General features: G+C 29.2%; 3 protein-coding genes and 1 pseudogene across 4 annotated transcripts in view; 2 read left to right on the top strand and 2 right to left on the bottom strand.

Moving 5' to 3' along the window:
- LOC145189873 (SWI/SNF-related matrix-associated actin-dependent regulator of chromatin subfamily E member 1-like) overlaps positions 1-7,880 on the bottom strand; it is a 19,328-nt gene extending 11,448 nt beyond the window's left edge. Inside the window, exons 1-5 of the mRNA XM_090090326.1 lie at positions 7,803-7,880; positions 5,186-5,221; positions 4,654-4,728; positions 4,462-4,563; positions 3,826-3,931 (exon numbers count right to left, since the gene is read on the bottom strand). Of these exons, the coding sequence (XP_089946452.1) occupies positions 3,826-3,931; positions 4,462-4,563; positions 4,654-4,728; positions 5,186-5,221; positions 7,803-7,805 (322 nt within the window). The 5' untranslated portion in view covers positions 7,806-7,880. The remainder of the gene's footprint in view (positions 1-3,825; positions 3,932-4,461; positions 4,564-4,653; positions 4,729-5,185; positions 5,222-7,802) is intronic.
- Positions 1-22,199, top strand: part of LOC149887157 (uncharacterized) — a 563,485-nt pseudogene that overhangs the window by 185,161 nt on the left and 356,125 nt on the right.
- On the bottom strand, positions 473-2,751 carry LOC149887168 (uncharacterized). Its single transcript, XM_090090671.1, has 2 exons — positions 2,293-2,751; positions 473-2,113 (listed from the first exon to the last, which is right to left on the bottom strand). Exons 1-2 carry the CDS (start codon positions 2,391-2,393, stop codon positions 1,378-1,380), a joined length of 837 nt encoding a protein of 278 aa, XP_089946797.1. The 5' UTR covers positions 2,394-2,751; the 3' UTR covers positions 473-1,377.
- On the top strand, positions 6,782-22,199 carry LOC149887167 (cation channel sperm-associated protein 4-like). 2 transcript variants are annotated; one of them, XM_090090325.1, is made up of 13 exons: positions 6,782-6,916; positions 14,992-15,244; positions 15,882-16,076; positions 17,108-17,270; positions 17,607-17,685; positions 18,087-18,139; positions 19,985-20,095; positions 20,354-20,418; positions 20,898-21,065; positions 21,241-21,336; positions 21,456-21,563; positions 21,669-21,716; positions 21,868-22,199. In XM_090090325.1, the coding sequence occupies exons 2-13, from the start codon at positions 15,011-15,013 to the stop codon at positions 21,934-21,936; spliced, it is 1,389 nt and encodes a 462-aa protein (XP_089946451.1). In that variant the 5' UTR covers positions 6,782-6,916; positions 14,992-15,010; the 3' UTR covers positions 21,937-22,199. The 2 variants fall into 2 exon arrangements, with proteins under 2 accessions (XP_089946451.1, XP_089946450.1); XM_090090324.1 differs by lacking the exon at positions 6,782-6,916 and adding an exon at positions 13,670-13,799.

Here is a 22,199-nt window from a genome sequence, read left to right as displayed (position 1 = left end):
CCATGAAGAGTTTTTTGTGCTAAATGCGGCGGAAATGTCTTATTTAATTTAATTTTAACTTTTTTGTTTAAATATTCTTTTAATGACCTGAGTCATTACCAAAAAACCAATAAAAGTTTTTAAAAATAATTAGTTTTTTTAAAATACTTTTAAAAAAAGTATTTAATTTCAAACAAAAAAAACTCTTTTCTTTTGAAAAAATGAGCAGAAAAGCTATTACCTATCAAGATTTTGTAAAAGTGGTCATTTTCACCAGGAAGGTAAATCCGTTTGTGATATTCGAAAAATAACACAGGGCTGCGTTTGAAAAAAATTTCTGTTCCAGGGGGTTTCTTAGATAATTTCTAATGAAATTGGCCTCCTAAATCCGAATATGACATTCATTTTGCTCAATCAGGTCAGGTTATTTAAATACAGCACACCTATTTTTTTGAGAAAAACATAGTTTTCAAGAAATCTCTCATTTTCATCCTAGTAATGTAATACATTGCAATAATTATTTGTGAATTGAAAAAAGGCTCAGTTTAACTCTTTTATTAACTTTAAACTTAAAAACAATGTGTGAAGTAATCGAATACTGTAAAGAAAAAATCTATTTCCCGAGGAAAGAAGTCCTTGATGCCTTCCGTTTGTGAAGAGTTATTGGTTCGTTGCATCTAAGACACCAACAATAGTCAGCTAATATGTTTATGTCCCAACGTCCTTGATATCTGGTCTCCATTGTTTTTATATCCTGGTGGAATCTTTCACCCTGTTCCTCGCTGTAATCTCCACAGTTTTCAGGAAAATAGTCAAGATGTGACTGGAGAAGTTGCTTTTTTATTGAAATGCGAGCTCCCAGTGTTTTGAAGCTTTTCATAAACTAATTGACATGTGAAACATATTCAGAGCTTCTTTTATTTCCTAGAAATCCTTCAATTACTGTGCTGAACGTTCGCCATGCATCTCGTTCAATGCCTACCATTTTGATATCAAAATCTTTGTCCTTTAACAGAGTTCTAATTTTGGGTCTGTCAAATATACCTGCATGTAGCTTGGCATCACTGATCTAAGGGAACTTTTGCAATAGATACTTAAAAGCTTGGCCTTCTTTATTCAGTGCTTTTACAAAGTTTTTCGTCAGACCAAGTTTGATATGGAGAGGAGGAAGTAAAACATTTTCTGGAGGGACAAGTGGTTCAGCTATCACGTTGTAGCTGCCAATTGTGAATGCCTCCCAAGATAGCCAGTCTTTCTGCTTATAGTGAAGACTATCTGCCCTACTATCCCATAGGCATAAGAAGCAAGGGTATTTTGTGTACCCCCCTTGCATCCCAAGTAGAAAGCACACAACCTGAAAAAAAAAGATTTATTCATAAAAAATCAAATCTTAGTAAGTTAAAATATATTTCTATTTCTTTCTAAAAAAATACCAACAGGTGCTAAAGTATTTTCAAAGGAAAGCTTTATATTGACAAGAAAACTTAATAAGTATTTTACCTTTAGGTCACCACATATTAGCCAATTGTGGTTGGAGTACTTGATTGCATCAATCAATATTTTCATGTTCTTGTAGCTTTCTGTCAACTGAATTGAATGTCCAATAGGTACAGATGCCATTTTATTGCCAATGTGTAGGAGTACTGCCTTTAGGCTTCTACTAGAGGAATCAATAAAGAGCCTCCATTCTTTTGGTTGGTAAGGAACGCCAAGTGCCTCTATTAAGCCTTTTACATCATTGCAATATGCCAACGAGCTAGAAGAACCAACTTCAAAGAACCTTCGAAACTTTTCTTCTCTGTTTCTATACCAATAGAAGGTAGTTTCTTTGGAGAGGAGATTGCTCTCACTAAGACAGGAACCAAGAAGTTGTGCATTCTCTTTAGAAAGACCAAGATCTCTGGTCAAGTCATTTAATTGACTTTGAGTGAGTGGTCTTGGCAAAGTCATGCTAGACGTTGGCTCATATTTCACAGATATGTCAGTGTCTTCCACTTTTACACCTTCCATATCCTCTTCTAGTTTGCCTTTTGCAGGCAGAGAAGGAACTGGAACTCCTGGACCATGTGGTACTGGCTTAATGGCAGAAGGAATATCAGGATAGACCACCATATGTTTGTTTTTCTTATTGACACTTGAAAAAATTCACATAGTTATTTTCAGATTTTTATCCACTTTTCTTTGCAATTTATAGTATTTTTTGTTGAATTTCAACACAATTTTTATAAACAATTCAAACTTCATTAGACTATAAAAAAAAAAAAATGTATGTTTGGATTAGTTAAATATTGTTCTTTTAAAAAATTATCTTACCTTGAAGATAAGATAATAAAAATAGCAGTCTGTAGTATGGTCCTTGCCTTCTCTCCATACCGTTGGTACACCAAATGCCATACAGTTTGCTGTGCCCTCATTCCAGCGCCTTAAGGCTATGACACAGGCTTTGCAGCATATATGTGGGGCAAAGCTTTTGTCTTGATTGCCAAGCCTTATTCCAAAATATGCACTGTAAAGGGACTTTACTAATGTAGTTATGGTGCATTGCTGATCACTAAAAGTTACCTTTCCTTACACATAGCAGAATCTGTCTGGACTGTTTTTACATTTTCTATTCATTTTTATGAAATAAATTTTTTTTTATCTCGTATATTAGCCTGTAAAAAAAAAAAGACAATTATAAATAAAACTTTATAAATATACTTTAGATACTGTTTATAGATGTATTAATACACAACTGTTACCTAGGAATTGCAATAAAATGGACACTCAGCTATTATATGCAATATAGAGCCCTAAGTCTGTATCTTAAAAACTAGACCTGATTGACAAATTTGAATCCTAGATTCGGAAACCCTAGGAACACTTTTGACGCAGAACAGTGTAATAAAACAATCACATAGTTCGGTGCTAACAATCATCAAAAGATTCAAAGAGACCAAATCTTATGTTGATTACCATTGCTCTGAAAGACCGCATTTGACGACACCTATTGATGATGGCCTTTTAATCAGGTTGGCAAAGAAAAATAGAACAATGCTGTCACATGAATTTCAAACCATTCAAAGACATTTTTAGCCCTGTGCTTAATGTCACAGGGCTAAAATTGTCTCTGAATGGTTCAAAAGCAAAAATATTGAGTGTCTAACTTGGCCACCAAATAGCCCAGATCTAAACTGCATTGAAAATCTTTGAAGTTAGCTTGATAAAGAGATTACCAAGAAAACATCAAGGAGTTTTGAGGAGTTGCACAATACTCTACCAGCAATACTTGGAAATGTTCCCAAACATATTTTAGAGAATTTAATAAACTTATTGCCTAATTGTATAAAAGAGTGCTTAAAAACTCATGGTAGAATTACGCAGTATTAGATAAAAATTACCATTTTTTGTTCTGTGGTTCTTATCTTTTTTACAATTTTTTTTTAAATAAAAATTACCTATAAAAACTTTAAATACATTTTTTTAACTTTTTTTAAAGTTTTTATCATTATTATTATTTTTTTTGTTTTGTTTGGCTAATTTCTAAAATTTATTATTATTATTTTTTTACCAGAAAAATATATTCAGTTAAATAAAAATTTAAAAATAAAAATAAATTATGATTTGTTTTTTTGTTCCTAAATTTTTTACAATACTGTAAGTGAAGAAATTAGGAAAAAATATTTTTCAAGAAATCATTAATTACTCTATATATGCTGATATACTGTCGCTATCATTTTAAACAACTCAAGGGCTGAACGCACACATTTTTGATTAAAATTATAAATAGTTACTAATATTTGTATATAAATACAGATAAATAATTATAAATGCATGAAAGAAAAAATGTTATTACAATAATTTTACCTTTTTCTTTGGCTTTCAACCACTCTCTATATGCATTAGAATTATGGTAACATTTCATGGCATCTTGGTATTCAAGTTTTTCAACTTCATATTCAGCGAAAAATCCCTTTCAAAAATAATTGTCGTGAATAACTTGTTAATATTTTAATGCACCATAACGCAATATTTTATATGCATTAAAATACATTATTATACAATTACTAAATATGTTTTAATGTGATAGCTAACTATGTTAAAACTTAATAAATTTATGTGTAAAAGTTCCCTTAAAGCATTTCAAAGTTGGTAGTCATTATTCTCCTCTTCAAAATATGTTCAATGACGCTACAATTAATTGCTTTGCTGCAAATAATTGATCATTCTTTTACAGAACAAAAAACTTGATACATAACGTTAATAAAAAAATGGTATTTAAAAATATTAAATAATTACATAAATATGTCAACCATATTTTAAGTTGGTTAGGAGTAAAGAGATGACCACTATTTCAAGATTTGGTCTAGTAAACTTATGTTTCTACTAAAAAATACTTACAATGTTTAGTTTCATAGTTACAAAAATACATATATGGTATTATAGTTGAGTTATGAAATATAAAGCAGCTCATAAAAAATTATCCAACATCCTCACACTTACTTGCCTCTCATCTTCAGGAAGGTTTCTCCACTGTTCTCCTATCAACTTTCCTATGTCCCACATTTTCATTTCAGGATGTTGCATTTTTACTGCATCCCATACCTAAAGATGCTCTATTATAGTTTTTAGGAGTTTTGGTATACATATTCTTAATCGAAGACAACTAAATAAAAACTAATTTTAAACAACTACCTTTCTACTGTACCTCATGTAAGCTGGTAAAGGTTTATCAGGTTGCTTAGGAGGCTTTGGAATTTTAATTTCATTCTGGAAAAGAAAAAGGAAATTCCTTTTAGGCGTAAAATAATTTTTCTGCATTTTACAATCAAACAATTTCAAATCAGAGCATTCAATTGTTATTCAACAGCAGCACAAATAACTTCCTGTCAGAAAGATGTGAAGTAAACTGAAAACTTTCTTTTTTTTTAAAACTATTTATTGTGAACATTTACTACTAAAAAAAAAAATTTTATCTTTTTCTAATATCAAAATTTCAGAAGAGTATTTTTGTAAATTAAAAAATCCTGCAAGACTAAAGTACTATTAAAAAACTAAAGTATAAAGTTTAATTAAGAATTTCCAATTGAATGGTCTGATAACTCAATGTCTGAAAATTATAATACAGCAATATATATAAGGAAATATTTTGTGAAAAAATATTTATAATTAAACCACAGTGAACTTCCGGAATGAGTGTTTAATTATAAAGAATTAAATCCCATACTGGCATAAATGTAACAGCTTTTTCCTTTATACGACTCTGGAAGAAAAAAAAAAGTTTATCAAAATAAAATAAATATTTGAATCTAAGAGCTAGAACTATGGCTTTGAGTGAAAAATGATTTAGTAAGGTAGATAGTATTGAGTCACTAAATAAGCTTTTGCTATTTTCTATTCAATTTAAGAATTAATAGCTACATGTCAAGTAAATTGGTACCACTTTACATAATAGTACTATAAATAAGCTTCACTTTTTTTTAAGGAAATCTAAGTAATTGGGTACCACATGACTTGAAGGAACAAGACATTGAAAGACTGTCATTAGTTTACAAAATGTTTTTTCAAAGGCATGGAAAGACATCACATTTGCACAAAATTATAGTTGGGGATGAAAAATGAATTTATTGCGCTAATCCTAAAAGAAAGAAGTTGTTGAAACCTAGGATGTCATTATGGATTGATTACAAAGAGAAATATTCATGTGTAAGGTTTAGCTGTATATATGGTGGGAGCAAAAAGGCTTAACATATTCTGAACTATTTAAATTTAATGAAACTATCCTTTCTGTTTTATTAACAAGAACATTAAAAGAAAAAAATCCAGAATATGCCAGAATATATCAACACCATTTTCACCAAGATTATGTCATCCCACTACCATTTATTTTGATTGATGCAGTATAGTCTTTCCTAAGATTTGATTTCTTATAATGTTATAGAAAAATGAGTCGATGGATGGATAGTACCTATTTCTATCATGAAGCAATCTACTTGTTACTTGGAATGATGACAACAGTTTGTATCAAACAATGAAATATTCTTTAAAGAATTGTTAATTATGTATTTATCTAAACAAGTCTTTCATTTTAAATTAAAAATGGTGGAAACTTATTCAAATACCCCATAATAGAAAATACTACCTAGGTAATTTTTCTAGGGCCTTTTTACTAGGGCTTGTTTTTAGTTTTTACAAGGCAATGTTAGAGGAGGATGGGAGTGATGGACCCTTCCTGATAGTTCTTTCACAGTCATCAACCTTATTTTTTCTTATATATTTCATTCATATCAAAAAAGAATTTTGCATATAATTAAACAGAGTTGACCAAGTTTAATTGGAAGGGAGTAAGAAAACACTGCAGTTTTCTCAACTTTTGATGAGATCACAATGCAAGGATAGATACTGTGCAGATAGGAGGGAGCTTGTAAAAGTACTTGTGATTTATCTGCAGTTAATATCAGAAAAACTGGTGCAGCTTATTATGGCAGATTTTAATCCAAAATGGTTTTTATACCTTAAAGCCTTCCTAAATATAAAAGCAATACAAATGCACTGACACAGACAACTTTGTCCTAATCAGAGGATATTATTGGATTATTTTGTGCTGAATTTTTTGAAAAAGCATATCTGGTATTCAGATTCAACTATGAAACCTCTTGGATGAAGATTGGAATGCGAAAAAAAATCAAATATTCCAACATTAATTTTAACTTTAAAAATGCCAAGTTCTACTTATTCTAAAACTTACAAAAAATTAAAAAAAGTCATCAAATATCTATGTTTGATGTAATTTGTCAAGAGGAGCAAAGGATTGTGGGTTAGTTTTCTCTTTAATCTGAATATTGGGATACATTTCAGAAGTTATTGACACTGGGGCTGTGGAGTTGGCAAACAAAAGTTCCAACTCTGACTCCACTCTTTTTCTGCACATCTGACTCTGATGTTGACTCCTTCTTATGTAAGAACTTATGGTATATATTACTTAACAAAAATTTCCAAATGATAGATTACTATTTACAGTACATGTGTAAGTTAAAAGAAAATTTATCAAACTTTTTTACACCACAACTTGTAGCTACATGTCACAGTGGCTTTTTCAAATGAGGTATGCTTACGTAGCCAATATTAAGTTTGTAACCAAACCTGTTTTTGCGTATACAAATCATAATAAGATAAATACAAAATAGCCTGTAGCTAGCACCACATACTATTGTTTCTTTTATCTTTTAAATATTTGTTTTAATTACCTTTTATTTTGATTTGTAATCTTAACTTTAGACTTTTCAAAGAAAACCATTTTTTGTTTGTTACAACTGAAGATAATTGATAATTAAGTTCTTTTTTAGTAAAACTTTTTTAAACTTGTTATGACATGCATACTTTCAGTTTAAATGTTTCAAGTAAAACTAAACTGTTAAGTCAACGCTTGTGTAAAATAGAATGCTAATGAACCAAAAAGAAAACCAAAATCTAAATTATTTGTTAGGAACATTTAAAACACATGAGCAATTAAAAAAACCATAACAACCTCCATCTAAGATGAAATAAACTGTATTAAATGGAAAAATAAGTAATATCAAATGAATTTTAAACATCTTGAATAGTATCAAGTCAAAATTAGAAAATCATTTTCACCAAAGATGTTCATTTAATTAGATATGATAGTTTGACATCATTTAGACGCAAAAAAAAAAATCTTGCTAAGCATTTTAAACTTTTGAACTTCCAGGGATGAGCAAAAAAACTTTATTAGGTTATAGAAGGTTGGATTTAGGATACATGATATCTTAAAAATAACAAAGTGAAATATTCTCTAAATGTCTTTAAAACACTATTAAACATACCATTGACTTAATATCTTCAGAGAATTGTGTACATATGCCTTTTGTATTTATTTCAAAGCTAAAGATATAGATATATCTTAAAACTATGTAATAAGTGAATAAAGTACCTCATTTATATATATATATATATATATATATATATATATATATATATATATATATATATATATATATATATATATATATATATATATATATATATATATATACATATATATCTGTGTGTGTGTGTGTGTGTGTGTGTGTTAAATACACCAGTGCTTTTAATAAAAAATTATTTATTAAAAGCACTGGTGTATTTAAAAATACTTTATATTTAAAACTAGTTCGTTATTTACAACTATAAGATCGTTTGAATGGTGAATAATTAGCATAATTAGAACCTAAAAGTTGGCATATTTTAATCTTACAACAAACATTTTAATAATCAAGGAATTCATTTTTGATATCCTCAGTGGGCCAGAATCTACGAAAAGTAAGCAAAAACTTTTGAGATAAACATGTTATATATCAGAAAAAGTATAATTTGGAACTCAATTTTGGAGTTAAAAATCACATTTACGCTTGATCAAGATCCTTAAGTGCGTGTGACCGCTTACGCGCTCTCTAGTGGATTACATATAAAGTAAAATTGGGTAAATGTAAACTAGAGATTTAAATTCTTTAATCAAAAAGACCCCTTAGGATAGTTTCCACACCTACCGTGAGTCGATATTTATCTTAGGTTTTCAAAATTAATCAGAACTTTTGCGACAAGTAGTAACTCGTTTTTTATATTTGCATTTTATGTATGAACAACATGGCCATGCATTTCCATTTGAATACAGAGAAACCGCAATACATTGTTACTTTTAAAAATACAGCAGATTTATTACGTCACTCTTAAAAATATATATATATATTTTTCAAGTAGCAGCAATTAGAGGGTTCTCAATGATCCATTTCACCTTCTTACCAAAAAATTAAAAATGAATAAAAATGTTTTGACAATGGCACAATAAAAAAAATAGTTGAAAGACTTCAGTATACAGATTAGTCGATTACGCGATGCTATTGATGCTGTTAAAAAAGGTATGTTGTGTACGTTTAAAAAATTTTTCTACCGAACAAAGCTAATTTTGTTCTAAAAATGGAATAATTCTTGTTGGCTTGTTCCAAAATGCAACAAATATCTTGCAGCCACTCGATGTAGCTATTTTTGGGCCGATGAAAGCAAAGTGGAAATCCTTTTACCAACAATGTCACATCGACTATGTAATGTAGAAAATGTGCAAATTAAAGCCAATGTAAAAAGTTGATTATAATGTTGCAGAGGTAAAAGAACCCATAAACAACATGTTTCAACTTAAAAACAACAACAGAATTGTGAATCCAAATGAAAATGTTTTTAAATGGCTAAGACACACAGTTCAAATGTCCAAGCGCAAAATAGAACGTTTACCTTCGGTAGTGATATCTGAATCGTAGCAGCGGATTCAAAACAAAAATATTACAAATGCACTAATCTTTCATTTGAAACATACAAAAGCAGATTTAACGCTATACGTAAGTGTCAACTCTATATACGATAAGAGTGAACACATACGATAAGACAGGAAAACTGAGTTTCAAAAATTTGATCGTAAGTGTCAACTCTATATACGATAAGAGTGAACACATACGATAAGACAGGAAATCTGAGTTTTAAAAATTTGATCAAAATTAGTACATAAATGATTTAAGTTTCAGGTTAAGAAAAATTTTAATCAAACCCTTAAAATATTATATTTGTGGTGGCAAAAATTGATTTCTAATGCTTTCGTACTTTTTTAGTTATCTATTATATACTTTTTTTTAACTTTATTTATAACTTTCGTTAAAACCCACGGTAGGTGTGGAAACTAGCCTATTTGGTGTATGAGATGTTTTTATTTATTTATTATTGCATATTATTGCATATACATATTTGTTATTGAAGCTTGTGATGCAAACATAATAATAAATTAAACTGTTCCGGTAAATAAATGCCATTTCTTTGACTCCTTTTTTTATATCTCTAATTCATATGAATTTTTAAAACAAAACCATTTCTTGGTCAATCGATCTAATACATGTGTTATGCTTTTATTGTAATGCAGTGGTACATTTTACATTTGAAGATTGCTCAATTTCAGATCTTTAGTGATATACAGAAAATTTAAGAAAGAGTAAATAACACAAAAAAAATCTTGTTTTTAACTTTAATGTTTGTGTGGAATTGAAACTTCTACTTTAAAGTGTACTTTGTATTATCTTTCTTTGCTTGCCATGTGATTGCCATGTTTTAATGCTGGAGCTTATTGTTCATTACCCAAGCATGGCGGGTAGAGAATCGGTGAAGAAAATTAGAGCCCTTTAGCTTGCTGTTATGAAAAACCTCCGAATACTTCTTAAGGCTGTAGATCCTGGTCTTCAATGAGTTAGTTTTCTTCCAACCCGATCCAGACTTTAATTCAACCATCTTAAAGTGTGAATGCTTGGCAACCTGAGTAACAATTTTTTGTTTTTCGTGCCAAACAAGAAACCAAAGTTGACCTAAGGAATGAAAAGTTAAGAGAGTCTATAACTATAACTTAAGGAGCTCGGAACTGGAAAAAGTACCCGAGGCTTTTTCATAGTTCCTAGTGTATTGAATGAGACAAACTCAAATTCTTACCAAAATCGATGTAAGGATATTCTAATTTCTATAACGAAGTGTGATAAAAACAAGAATTAAACAGACCGAATTAAAAGCCCACAGCTCATCTGCGCGCCGATATCAACGGTGCCATCAAGTAGCTGTGTTTCTGCGAAGAAGGGTCTTTTCATCATTACTTGAATCAAAGCAGATTAGCTGTTAGAAGAAATACTTTTATGATATGAAATTAAATCGAAGTTGACGATGTTGGACGAAGTTTGATATGTTGATAATAATTGAATACAAAAAGTTATTTACTTCAACTTCTTTTACCTTCTGGTTCAGCTGAGTTCTCATTGGATTGTACACGGCTTGACCCAGGTACATCAATTTGAGGTGGTTGGACATGTCTGATGTCAACAAATCTGTCCAGCGGGTAGAGAAGTTAAACACTTTGCAGATAAATCTGTCTGTTTCTGGACCTTCATTGAAAAACTCCCACATGGCGGTGTTCAGGCTTGCCACTCGCTTCCTGACAGGTATTCAAACTTCACCTACAGGCAAAGTCCACTTTTTGCCCTTTGGTGTTGACACTCCACTGACACCACTTTAATTTCAAAATTGTTTTTCACCTCAGGCTGAGACATCTTAACAGGTAAGTCGAACTTTGAAAACTTCCGGCTGGCTTATGCCAAAAAATGAAATACTTAAGATTTGACAAGTTGTGGCATTATCGTCTGGTAACACTGCTCGACAGCAACTAAGCAACGATTCGCTTCCACTTCGATGAAGTTAACGGTAGTTTTCGAACTTCTGAAACTTCACTTCGAATCTCTTCGTTTATCATCGATTTTTGAAATCGTCAAAGTTTTTCTCCAACCCTTAGGCGATATAATTTCGTTAATGTTATAGCAGTCGCGATACATTCTGCTATATCTTTGGCAAATATACACTTGCGTCTCAGAGACGTTCTTTAACTGCTCTTGTGAAGAAAGTTTATCATCAGTATTTTGGCTGCAAAATTTATGACCAAGACAACGAATGGGCGCCTCACAACTGCTGCACAACATGCGCTATCAATCTAAGACCCTGGTTTGTAAGCACTCGCAAAAGTATGCCGTTTGCTGTTCCGATGATCTGGCAAGAACAAAAAGATTATGTGACGGACTGTTATTTTGTTTGACTAATTTATCTAATCTCTCTTCCAAAAACAAGAAGCCAATTGATATCCTAATCTGTCTTCAGCAATGAGATCTGTGCAACATGACAACAGCCTCCCAATTCCGAAACCACCCGAGGATTAGACCTTAGACAAACAAGATGAAGAAACTCCATTGTAGGATACTGACAGTGAAATTGAAGCAGATTTTGAATTATCCTCATTAGGTGATCCACATCTGATAACTCAGTCAGAATTGAACGAAATTTGGTCAGAGATTTTGGTCTGTCAAAATCAAAAGCCAAGTTACTGGGTTCCAGAGTGCAGGGATGGTGACTGCTGTCACCAGGTACGAAATTACTTATGTTTAGAAGCCGACATCATGGTATCACCAAATTGTTTGCACAAGTTGACAGTCTCTATTTTTATTGTAACATTGAAGGATTGTTCTCGGCCTTGGGTTTTGATCACAATCCGGAAGAGCAGCGTCTCTTCATTGATTTATCAATTCCGGAAATATTTAGAATTGTGCTTGGGATTCTTTGCCCTGCTGAAAAACAAATCCGTGATCCACAAGTCGTTTCCCGACGGATGTTGTTGGAGCATTTTATGGTATATTTTTTTTGTCTATAATGTATTCAATTTGCTCAAGACTACCAACTTTGTTCCCTGCAAGGCATCCCCAGACCATAACCAACCCTCCTCTGTTGGAATAGCACATTGGTTAATCATACGTTCGCCGACTAAATGTGAAACATATTGTCGACGGCGTCCTTAAAAATTTAAAACTTTGATTCATCCGTGAACAAAACCTTAACCCACTTTTCAGCTTTCAAATCTTTATATATTAACTCTAATTTTTTTATTTAACTTAATTTTTTTAATTAACTCAATTTTTTAACTTTGTGTTGTTTACCTTTGTGTTGTTGTTGTTTTAAACTTGTGTTGTGTTGTTTGTGTTGTTGTTTAATGTTTTATGAGGCAACACAACCTGTTAAACCGTAGTTACGCAAACGTTGGTATATAGTTGAAAGAGAAGCTTATGTATCTTCGTGCTTTCTGCATGAGTTGCTTTCAATTTTGAGAGCTGTGAGTGCTTTGAACGCAGATGAACTTGTCCTCTTGTTTTGAAGTTGCTTTATGCCTTCCAGACCAATGACTATTACACCAATTTTTGCGCTTTCTATGCAACGCTCCCATGACTGCACTTTGAGAAATATTAGTTTTTGAAGCAACTTTTTGCGTTGAATAACCTTCTTTGTCTAACGCCACAATGACTACTTGTGTTTCTACATTTAATTCTGTTCTTCGACCATTTTTTTTACTATCAAGGCATAAAAAATGCATTTTTGTCATATTTTAAAAGTTTAGATGACAAATGTCATTGTAGACAACAGTTGTCAATTTAGATGACAATGTTTCTGTCATCGTTACTGTATTTATTACGAAAAATGTTCTACTCATCTTTGTGCAGAACCGTTTAAAATATGTTTTGAGTAAATTCTTGCACGAAGATGATTTATAGCATCCACTGAAATCCTATGAAACAATAGATCTCGTTGAAACAAATAATAAAATCTAAAACAGCCTCTCTTTCATTTCAATTTTGAATGTGTTTAAATCTTTTACTTGGGATCGACAATGAACGAACAAAGATAATCTGATCAAAGTCTACTAGGATAGAATGCTAACTTGCAGCGCATCTCGACTATGGAAGGGTTAATGACATATTTACAAATATAAAATGGAAAAAAAAAAGATTATTAACCCGTTGACGGACACTTACGTCTATAGCCGTCAAACCCAAGTTCACTACATAGCATGACGGCAATAGCCGTAACCTAATTAAAATGTTGAATTAATCAAAACTAAGTTTATTTAAGCAGAAAAAGTAAAACTATACTTCTAATATTCTAAAAATTTCAAAAACATATAGTGTTAATTTTCGAACTTCACTTGTACCTACAGTCCGGTCATTGTGTTAAAACAATCTGTAAAACCAGTAAATTTCTAAACGTTTCTAGAGACGTTGCTAGAGACGTTGCTAGAGACGCGTAGCTTAAAAAAAGCGGAAAATTTTAAAGTGATTTAAGCTTTTAAAATACAAGGAGTCTTACAAAAAAAAAAAAAAAAGTTGCTGTTGTTATGATTTACTACCTTTTGGTTTAGTTCTACTTGATGTAATTGACTTAATTGAATTTAGGTAACCTAAATAGAAATTAGTGTTTTTTTGTGTTTTCAATTTATAAAACTATCTCCTTCTCTACAGCAGTTCTCTGAAACAATCATCTTTTCTACAGCAGTAGTTTAGGAACAAGTAAAGTTCTTGTTCTTAAATTGCTGTATTATTGAGAGAAAAAAAAAAAAGATTAACAAAAGGAGAAGCAATTAATTCATCAGAGAAATTACTAGCAGAAAAATCCGTTTAAAAAATATTGTAGATTGAAAGAAAGATTCTACCATAGTGTTGACTCAGTTTACATATATATATATATATGTATATATATATATATATATATATATATATATATATATATATATATATATATATATATATATATATATATATATATATATATATATATATATATATATATAAACTATTCCAATAAAATTCTGATTAAGTCTAGATTAAGTTTTCATATGCAGAATAACTAGGAAGGCAATAAATAATGGATATAATGGAAGTACCTTACTTGCCTCTTCACATTTGCACTTGTGAAAGACATAAATAAAACAAGCAACAGTGACTGCAACAGCTGTGTATAGATTTGAAAAGATAATTGGATAGAACAAGATCACAGCACACATTATACCATATTTAATTTCAAAAAAATATTATTTTATTAAAATTAAATTTCTATCAACTTTTTTTTTTCTTTTTTTGTTTTTTGAAAAGAAAAAAAGCAAGTGCATGTCTTTATTTTACTATGCTTTTTTTAAAGATTTTTACTTTCGAAGTATGATGCATATTTAACTATTAATTTAACAATTATATTTATCTTAATTCATTAAACTTTTGATAATTCTTTATTTATGCATACCGTTTATATGCAACACCAATATTTTAGGTATTAAGGTTAAGATAATATTTTAGGATATATTGTAATATTGGAAGGCCTTTGATTGGTGATTGGATGCTTGAGCCCTGATTATGTATTGCTATTGTTTTAAAAAGTGGCATGTGTAACAAATTCTAAAGGAAAAGTTATAACCTGCTTTTATTTAAAAAGATATAAAATTTCTACTTTATATTAAATTATAAAGTACTTTTATTTAAAGAAAAGAAATTAATTTTTTTTATTCAGGATAATGATGCATTAATGTTACTTTTTGTATACCTTAACTGTTGATAAAGATGGATGAAAAATAATAAAATCTATTTTGTTTGATAGTTACTTGCATATTATACAGATGCACAGCAACAGCTCATCAAGTTATTGTCTGCAATCAATACTTAATACACAGATGCAAATTAGTAGCTCATTAAGTGATAGTCAACAACCAATAGGTAATAATAGTACTTCTAAGCAATACTTATCTGAGAAGGAATTTATTCAGCGTTCATTATCAGAATCCAGACACATTGAGCAATTCAGTTGTATAAAGCAGATAAATAAAACAGGCAAGAAGAACATTTTTAAAGATGTAAGTTTCACACTACAAAATGTTTTTCAATACTTTTAAAGTTTTAAATATTATTAACTTTTTTTTTTTTTTTACTGAAAAGTATTGATAAAACTTGTTGCAAGTTAAGGTCATCAAATTTATATCCTGTTATAATGTTTTTATTAAAAGATTTGTGTATTTTTCTCAATCTTTAAAATCCTAGAAAAAGTCAGAAACTAATTAATATAGTGTTAATGTAATAATTTGATGTAAACATATAATAATGTGGTGTAAACATATAATAATGTAGTGAAAACATATAATAATGTAGTGAAAACATATAATGATGTAGTGAAAACATATAATAATGTAGTGAGAACATATAATAATGTGGTGTAAAAATAAGCGAGTGTTAAGAGCTTTAGGTTTATTGAGACCATCTTTAATTTATTAAACAAAGAAGTATTCTTTTTTTCTTTGTTTACCATCTATTTTATTCTTTCAAACTTCTGTCTGTTTTATGTTAGTCCTACTAAGCTATTTTTAAACTTAAAGAAAATTTTTAAAGAAGTTCCAGAGATAAGATCCTAGAAACAAGTTTGTAATGGAAAATATAATGGCGCATAATGTTAAAAGTAGTCTTTTATGTTAAATTATATACAATGGGTAATTTTAGCAAAATGACCAGAAAAATAACAGAGATGAGAATGTTATGGACTATATTCCTACTATGAATGATAATGAAGTTGCAATATTTGTATCAGAACAACTAGCTGGAAGATTATTGAAGAACAAGTATTTTAAGTATACCATTTTTTCTGCAGCTGTTGTAAACAGTTTGCTGATTTTTGTGGAGACAAATAAAAGTCTGGTAAAAAGTTATTTTCTATAGAGTATTTAATCTTTTATTTACATGTTTTTTTAAATTTGTTAAAACTTTTTTTTATATTGAAATATTAAATTATCTTTAAAAAGAAATTTACTGGAAAATAAACACTTAAGAAGCGATTATTGTTTTCTGGTAATCAAGTTTTCCTAAAATTTTATATGAATTATTATTTGACGTCTAAATAAACTGATAAAGTAATGTATTGTTTCAAACAAAAAGAAAAGCTTAAAATAGAACTGTAACTGTTTAAGAAAATTATTTATAATGATGTTTATATTCTTATCATTATCACTTTTGTTATTCACTTTGGCTGCCTGTGTGTATAGGAGAACATTGCTCTTAGAAACATAAATATTAGTGGTACTGAGCTTTTAAACAACATAGTAATCAGTTGTTCTTTTAAAATTAAGGCACTTTACCAAAATTTCTTTTGCCTACACTTAGCTATTACATCAGCCTACACTTAGCTTGTTTAACTATCATTATGTTTGTTTTGTCTAGATTATTCAATGCTATTTATGGCCTCTTTCTAAATTATACTTGAATATGATTAACATTATATTTCATTTATATAAAACAAACCCTACCATCTCATACATATTAACTATTATCTTTATGTATCATGTCAATTTATTATGGTAATGTATTTCAGTAATGAGAGTCCAAAATATTTTAGTAAGAAAAAATATTTAATCAAACTTTAGAAATTAAAAAATAGTTATTCTTGCATGCCAAAAATAAATAAAACCAACATAAAAACTCTTTGAAGAGCTTGACTATTGTTTTTTAACTTGACAGAAAGTAGTGACTTGACTATTGTTTTTTAACTTGACAGTTGTTGATTGTTAAGTTGCTGCTCTTAAAATTCTATTCATGTCTTTTACAAAAAATTTTATACTTTTTTAAAATTTTTTAGCCCTTAAATGAAGAAATTCATGATGTTAAAAGATGATGTTTTAGTTTGCTATTTGTTGTTTCATGTTTATAAGTATTTTTATATACTATTCTATTAGGAAATGAAATACAGTCTTATATTCAACTGCTTGGAGCAATTCTTTATGACAGTATTTATTTGTGAAATGTTTCTTGAGTGGTACCATGGATTTAAAGATTTCTGGAAACAAAAATGGAATATATTGGATTTCTTATTGAATGTTTTGATGTTTTTTGGGCCAAGTAATTTTTGTTTTGTTTTCCTTATTTTGTGTGTGTGTGTATTTGTGTGTTTTATCAATTGGAGATGCCTTTCCAAAATTTTAAATTGCTTTAACAGTTCCATATTTATTTTACTATTCCATATTTACTGTCTTTCACAAAGAGGTAACTTATAAATTTATGAATCTCTATATTCACCAAATTTAATTTCTTTTATTTTTGAAACAACCTAAATATTCATAATTTCTTAATTCTTTATATATCATATACCCTGATTCTATTAAGTGTTTTATTTTGTAACTGTTTAATATTTTAAAATGTCAATTGAATTTTGTTTTTTTAACATAATTGATTTAGTGGTTTTGGGTAAATCACCTCGTTGGTCTGGTGTCATAAGAGTTTTACAAGTTCTCCGGATTTTTAAAAGCTTAAGGAGGTAACTTGTTAATTCTTTGTATTAAGCTTTATATATTTCAAATCTATCTGTTTTATATTTTTTAAGACTTCTGAAAATAAATTGAAGAAGAAAAATTAGTTATAATAAATGAATTTAAATAAAAAAAATAAAGGTCATCATCAACTAAGTGAACATTTGGATTGATGTGGTAATAGTGTAGATGGTCATGGTGTGATAATGGTGTAGATGGCCATGGTGTGGTGATGATCTAAATGACCATGATTTGGTGGCAGAAGATCTATCTAGGAATTTATATTCTGGGAATAAAATGCTTTTTCCATGTTTTGAATTAGTTAAGGAATTACTTCTGTTATTAACTATGCTTTGCTATTATTTAAAATGTTTTGAGTTTTTTTAAGATTGTACGACAATTTTTTTAGCATTAGCCCAGGGTTTCAAATAATATTACACACAATCCTTCATTCAGTATCAGGTAAGTTTTGCTTTCTTAAAAGTCTTTAGTTAATACCAGGTAAATCATACTTATTCAAAATTAATTAAAAGATTTATATTATACAACACAGTTTTTTACACACTATATACAAAACCTCTTTCAGTTACATTTAGGGGGGGGGGGGGGGGATCAGTTAGGTGATAAAATCATTTATATGAGTTTTTCTTGATTATCCAAATGCTACACTACTTTCAGCTAGTACCATTTTTTTTTTCTTCTTTTTAACACATAAACTCTATATTATTTATTAGTGTATCACTTAGTAAAGTTATTGACTCGTAACCTTAAAAATGATTAACTTTAAAATTACTGTGCAAAACTAAAGCAAAACTTCAACCAAGGAAAGTGGAACCAAGGAACTGTGGAACTAAGGGAAGTAGAACCAAGGAAGTATTGCTCAATGTTATTAATCCATTTGGACAATTGTTAGTTGGTTCGAAACATTTTTAATGAGGTTAAACATAGTAATTTTTAAATCTTTTTCTTATTTCTCAGAGTCAAATGATGATTTACCTCTACTTTTTTAGATTTATTTAAGCAGAAACAACAATTTTTTATTCTTGTATAAAATAAATTTCCATGTTATCATAATCATAAAAAAAACATGCAAGTCTTTTTTTTTGTAACTAATGTGATATTTTGAATAAATTAAAAGACCAGAAATTTTTTTTTTTTTTCTCTGTTTCCTTAGATAATGAATCCCAATGATATTTGGTGACTTTGAGATTTTTTTTATTAAATTGGACAAAACAACCTACATGTACTTATGCTTTTCTACAAAGCGTAACAAATCCAGCTTCAACAATCTACTAAATCTTTAATGAGATCAATCTCAACAAATTTTAAAAACGGAACTTTATCTAACAAAAAAAAAAAAATTACAGCTGTATCTGGATAGCATTTTAAACAAACAGTTCCATATTGTCTTTGCGTAAAGAGTTGGTAGCAAAGTTTAGCCAACAGTCTGTAATTTTAGTTTGTTAATTTTAGTTATATAAAGGAATATAAAGTAATATAGTTATAATTGCAAATAAATATGAATATAAAGTAATATAAAGTAATAATCACACATCAGTTAAAAAAAGTTAAATCTTTATTCCTATTAGAAATCTTTAAATAGATTTTCTTCATTCTGCTTCCAAGTGCTGGAGCTTGCTGCGCAATTAATTTTATTTTTTCCACATTATGAACAGGATTTTTATTGAAATCAGTTTTGGAGCAAATAAGTTGGTAAAAATTTAGGTTTTAAGTTAAAATAATGTTTGATGAGTTTATTTTTTGGGACTAGGCGCAGATAATTTGTTGACTTTTTTAAGATTTAGTTGTATTTTTTATATAAAAAAAGATGTTAACTTTTTTTCATTAAACAAACCTCTGCCAAACCTCTGGTTATTTTCTGTTTTTAACAATTTTAAAATAAGATTTTTTGGTTTATTTTAATTTCAATTTTAAGAATTTAGTTTAATTAAAGTATGGCGTAAGTAGCTTTTAATTAAGTTTGTCAGCAAATTAAACAACAACAAAACAATAATCTTTACTAAGCAAAGTTCACTCTAAGAAATAATTAGCAAACAGATCTTACAAGCAATATGATGGTATTGGTGTTCAATCAAGTTGTTTTAATAAAGAGTTACATATTCATTTAAATGTACTCTTTGTTCACATCTAAAAAAGATTTTTGACAACACTTACTTTTAATGTTTGTCAAGATCTACACTTATTTGTAATGGTTGTCAAAAATCTAAAAAGAATTTTTGAAAACACTTACTTTTAATGCTTGTGAAGAACTTTAAAATAAATTTAGCTTTATTTTTATTTATCAAGATATGGCAAGCATTCTAATACTTCTCATAATCATAATGTTGGTGTTTACTGTAATTGGCATAACATTGTTTCAAGATGCTGTACCAGAATATTTTGGGGACCTTTCAACTGGTATCTTTTCAACTTTAATGCTGTTTAACTATTTGATAGGTAATTGAATGATAAAAATTATATATATGTATATATATGTATATATATGTGTGTATATATATATATATATATATATATATATATATATATATATATATATATATATATATATATATATATATATATATATATATATATATATATATATAAAATTTTAATTTTAGAAAAATCACATACTGCTACAACGACATTCAAGTTTACTAAACTTTAACAATTCAGCAATGTTTTCTTTGTTTATTTGCATTACCCAAGATGGATGGATGGACATCTTTAGGGCTTTTCGTGTAAAAAATTTTATGTAGTTTTTTTTTACTTTAAAGGAGTTTTTGTTTTGGGAGCCAATAGCTTGTACTATTCTTTTTCTTCTTTTTTTTTTAAATCCATTTTTAAGCGATATATATAAAATGTCTAAATGTGAACTTAACAATAAAAAGTAAAGTGAAAAATGTTTTTGTGATAAATATTTAGTATTAAATATATAATTATCAAAAATATTTCAAATTAATTTGCAAGAGAAGTTCTTTGTAATCTGTTATCTTAGATGTGTTAAATAAAGTTATTATCTCAAAATCCCTTCTGATGACATCTCACTGGAGCTGATGCTTTCTTCAGAAGTGATGGTACATATTACATATGCTACAATATGAGAGACCATCCAGGAATGGTCTCTTATGCTGTATTATAGTTAGCCAGTGTATGAGTTGACGCTTTTTCTTTTGTTATTTTGATTATTTTGTTTCTTGTTCATGCGATTGGGTCACAGTCCAAAAGTGAAATTTATTGCATCAGTGGTGGCATATTTTTGGTTTTGTTTATTGTGATTGGTGCATTTATTTTTGCTCAATTGGTAGTTGCAGTGGTGGTGACAAATTTTGAACACGCTGTTAAAGTTAATAAGCAGGAAAAGCAGCAACATGACAAGGAAACAAACGTGAGTGTTGGATAAAATGTGGTGTTAAATATTATCAAAGTGTAAGTCGGAGTCAGCTCTTGGTAAAAATTTTCATAAATTTTTTTTAAACCCCTAAATTTCTACTGTCAATCACAATTCATGTGTTTAAAAATTATGCTGAGCTGAGTTGTTAAAAAGTAGGCTCATTATTTAGCTTGATGCAGAGGATGCAGAGTGTTTGGTCGGAACTCTAAAAGGAGAAGACCTGCCAAACGAAGTATTTGAAATGCAAGCTCCATTAACAATTCCTGTAGGAAATTCAATTTGATATTTTTTTTTCTTCTTTCTACTCCATAATTTTTACTTTTTTTTTCTCATGATTTTTATTTGTTGTGGAATCAGCTGCTGTTTAGTAACAATTCTTTCTAGATTTTAGACAGTTTACATGTCAGGGATCTAGAAAACTATTTCATAATCATCACAGCTATGGAAGATAATTTGAACAAGTATTTAAGGATAAAAGCCGAGCTGTTGCAGGTTTGATTTGACGATGACAACGACAATGGTGACAACCATAACAATGACAATGATGATAACGGTGAAAACAATCACAATGTTTTAAGAGTGATATTCTTAATTTAGATTTTCGATGAAGTTTTTGAGCTGAACCGATCTTTTATAGCTGATTGTGTAAGTTTATATTCAGATCTCTGCATTATACAAGCTCAAGTAATCCAGTTTGGATGCCTAAACTTTATATGTCCTAATTTTTTTTAAGTTCGCTAATTGAATTTTCTGCAGAAAAGTTGTTTCACGATAACACTAAATGTCGTTTTTTTAGGATACAAATGACACCATTTTACCTTCGATAAAATCTGATTTAAATGTTTCAAAGTTTGGTGTTTCATAAAATTTTGGTGGCAACATAATGGAGTTTAAAAAGAAATTTTTAAAGCATGATAAAACCGTAGAAAAGCAGATAACCGATTCAAAAGAAGAGGAAAAAATGATTAGAAAGTGAAAGATGCATATTAGAAGTTAAAAGATTTCACATTTCACCAAAGAGTAGACAACACAGAGTTTAAGGAAAGGTTTGATCATAGGTATAACTAACCTTGAAGAACTCTTCAAATTACACTTTTTCAACCAAGTTGCTGAGATTTGGATTACCTT

The sequence above is a fragment of the Hydra viridissima genome, unplaced genomic scaffold (assembly GCF_058129835.1).
Source record: "Hydra viridissima isolate aposymbiotic clone 2 unplaced genomic scaffold, HvirCarnegie_v1 scaffold_6, whole genome shotgun sequence".
In the NCBI taxonomy this organism is placed as follows: domain Eukaryota; kingdom Metazoa; phylum Cnidaria; class Hydrozoa; order Anthoathecata; family Hydridae; genus Hydra; species Hydra viridissima.
The sequence above is the reverse complement of the archived record's forward strand: the minus strand, read 5'-3'. Positions and strand labels throughout refer to the sequence as shown.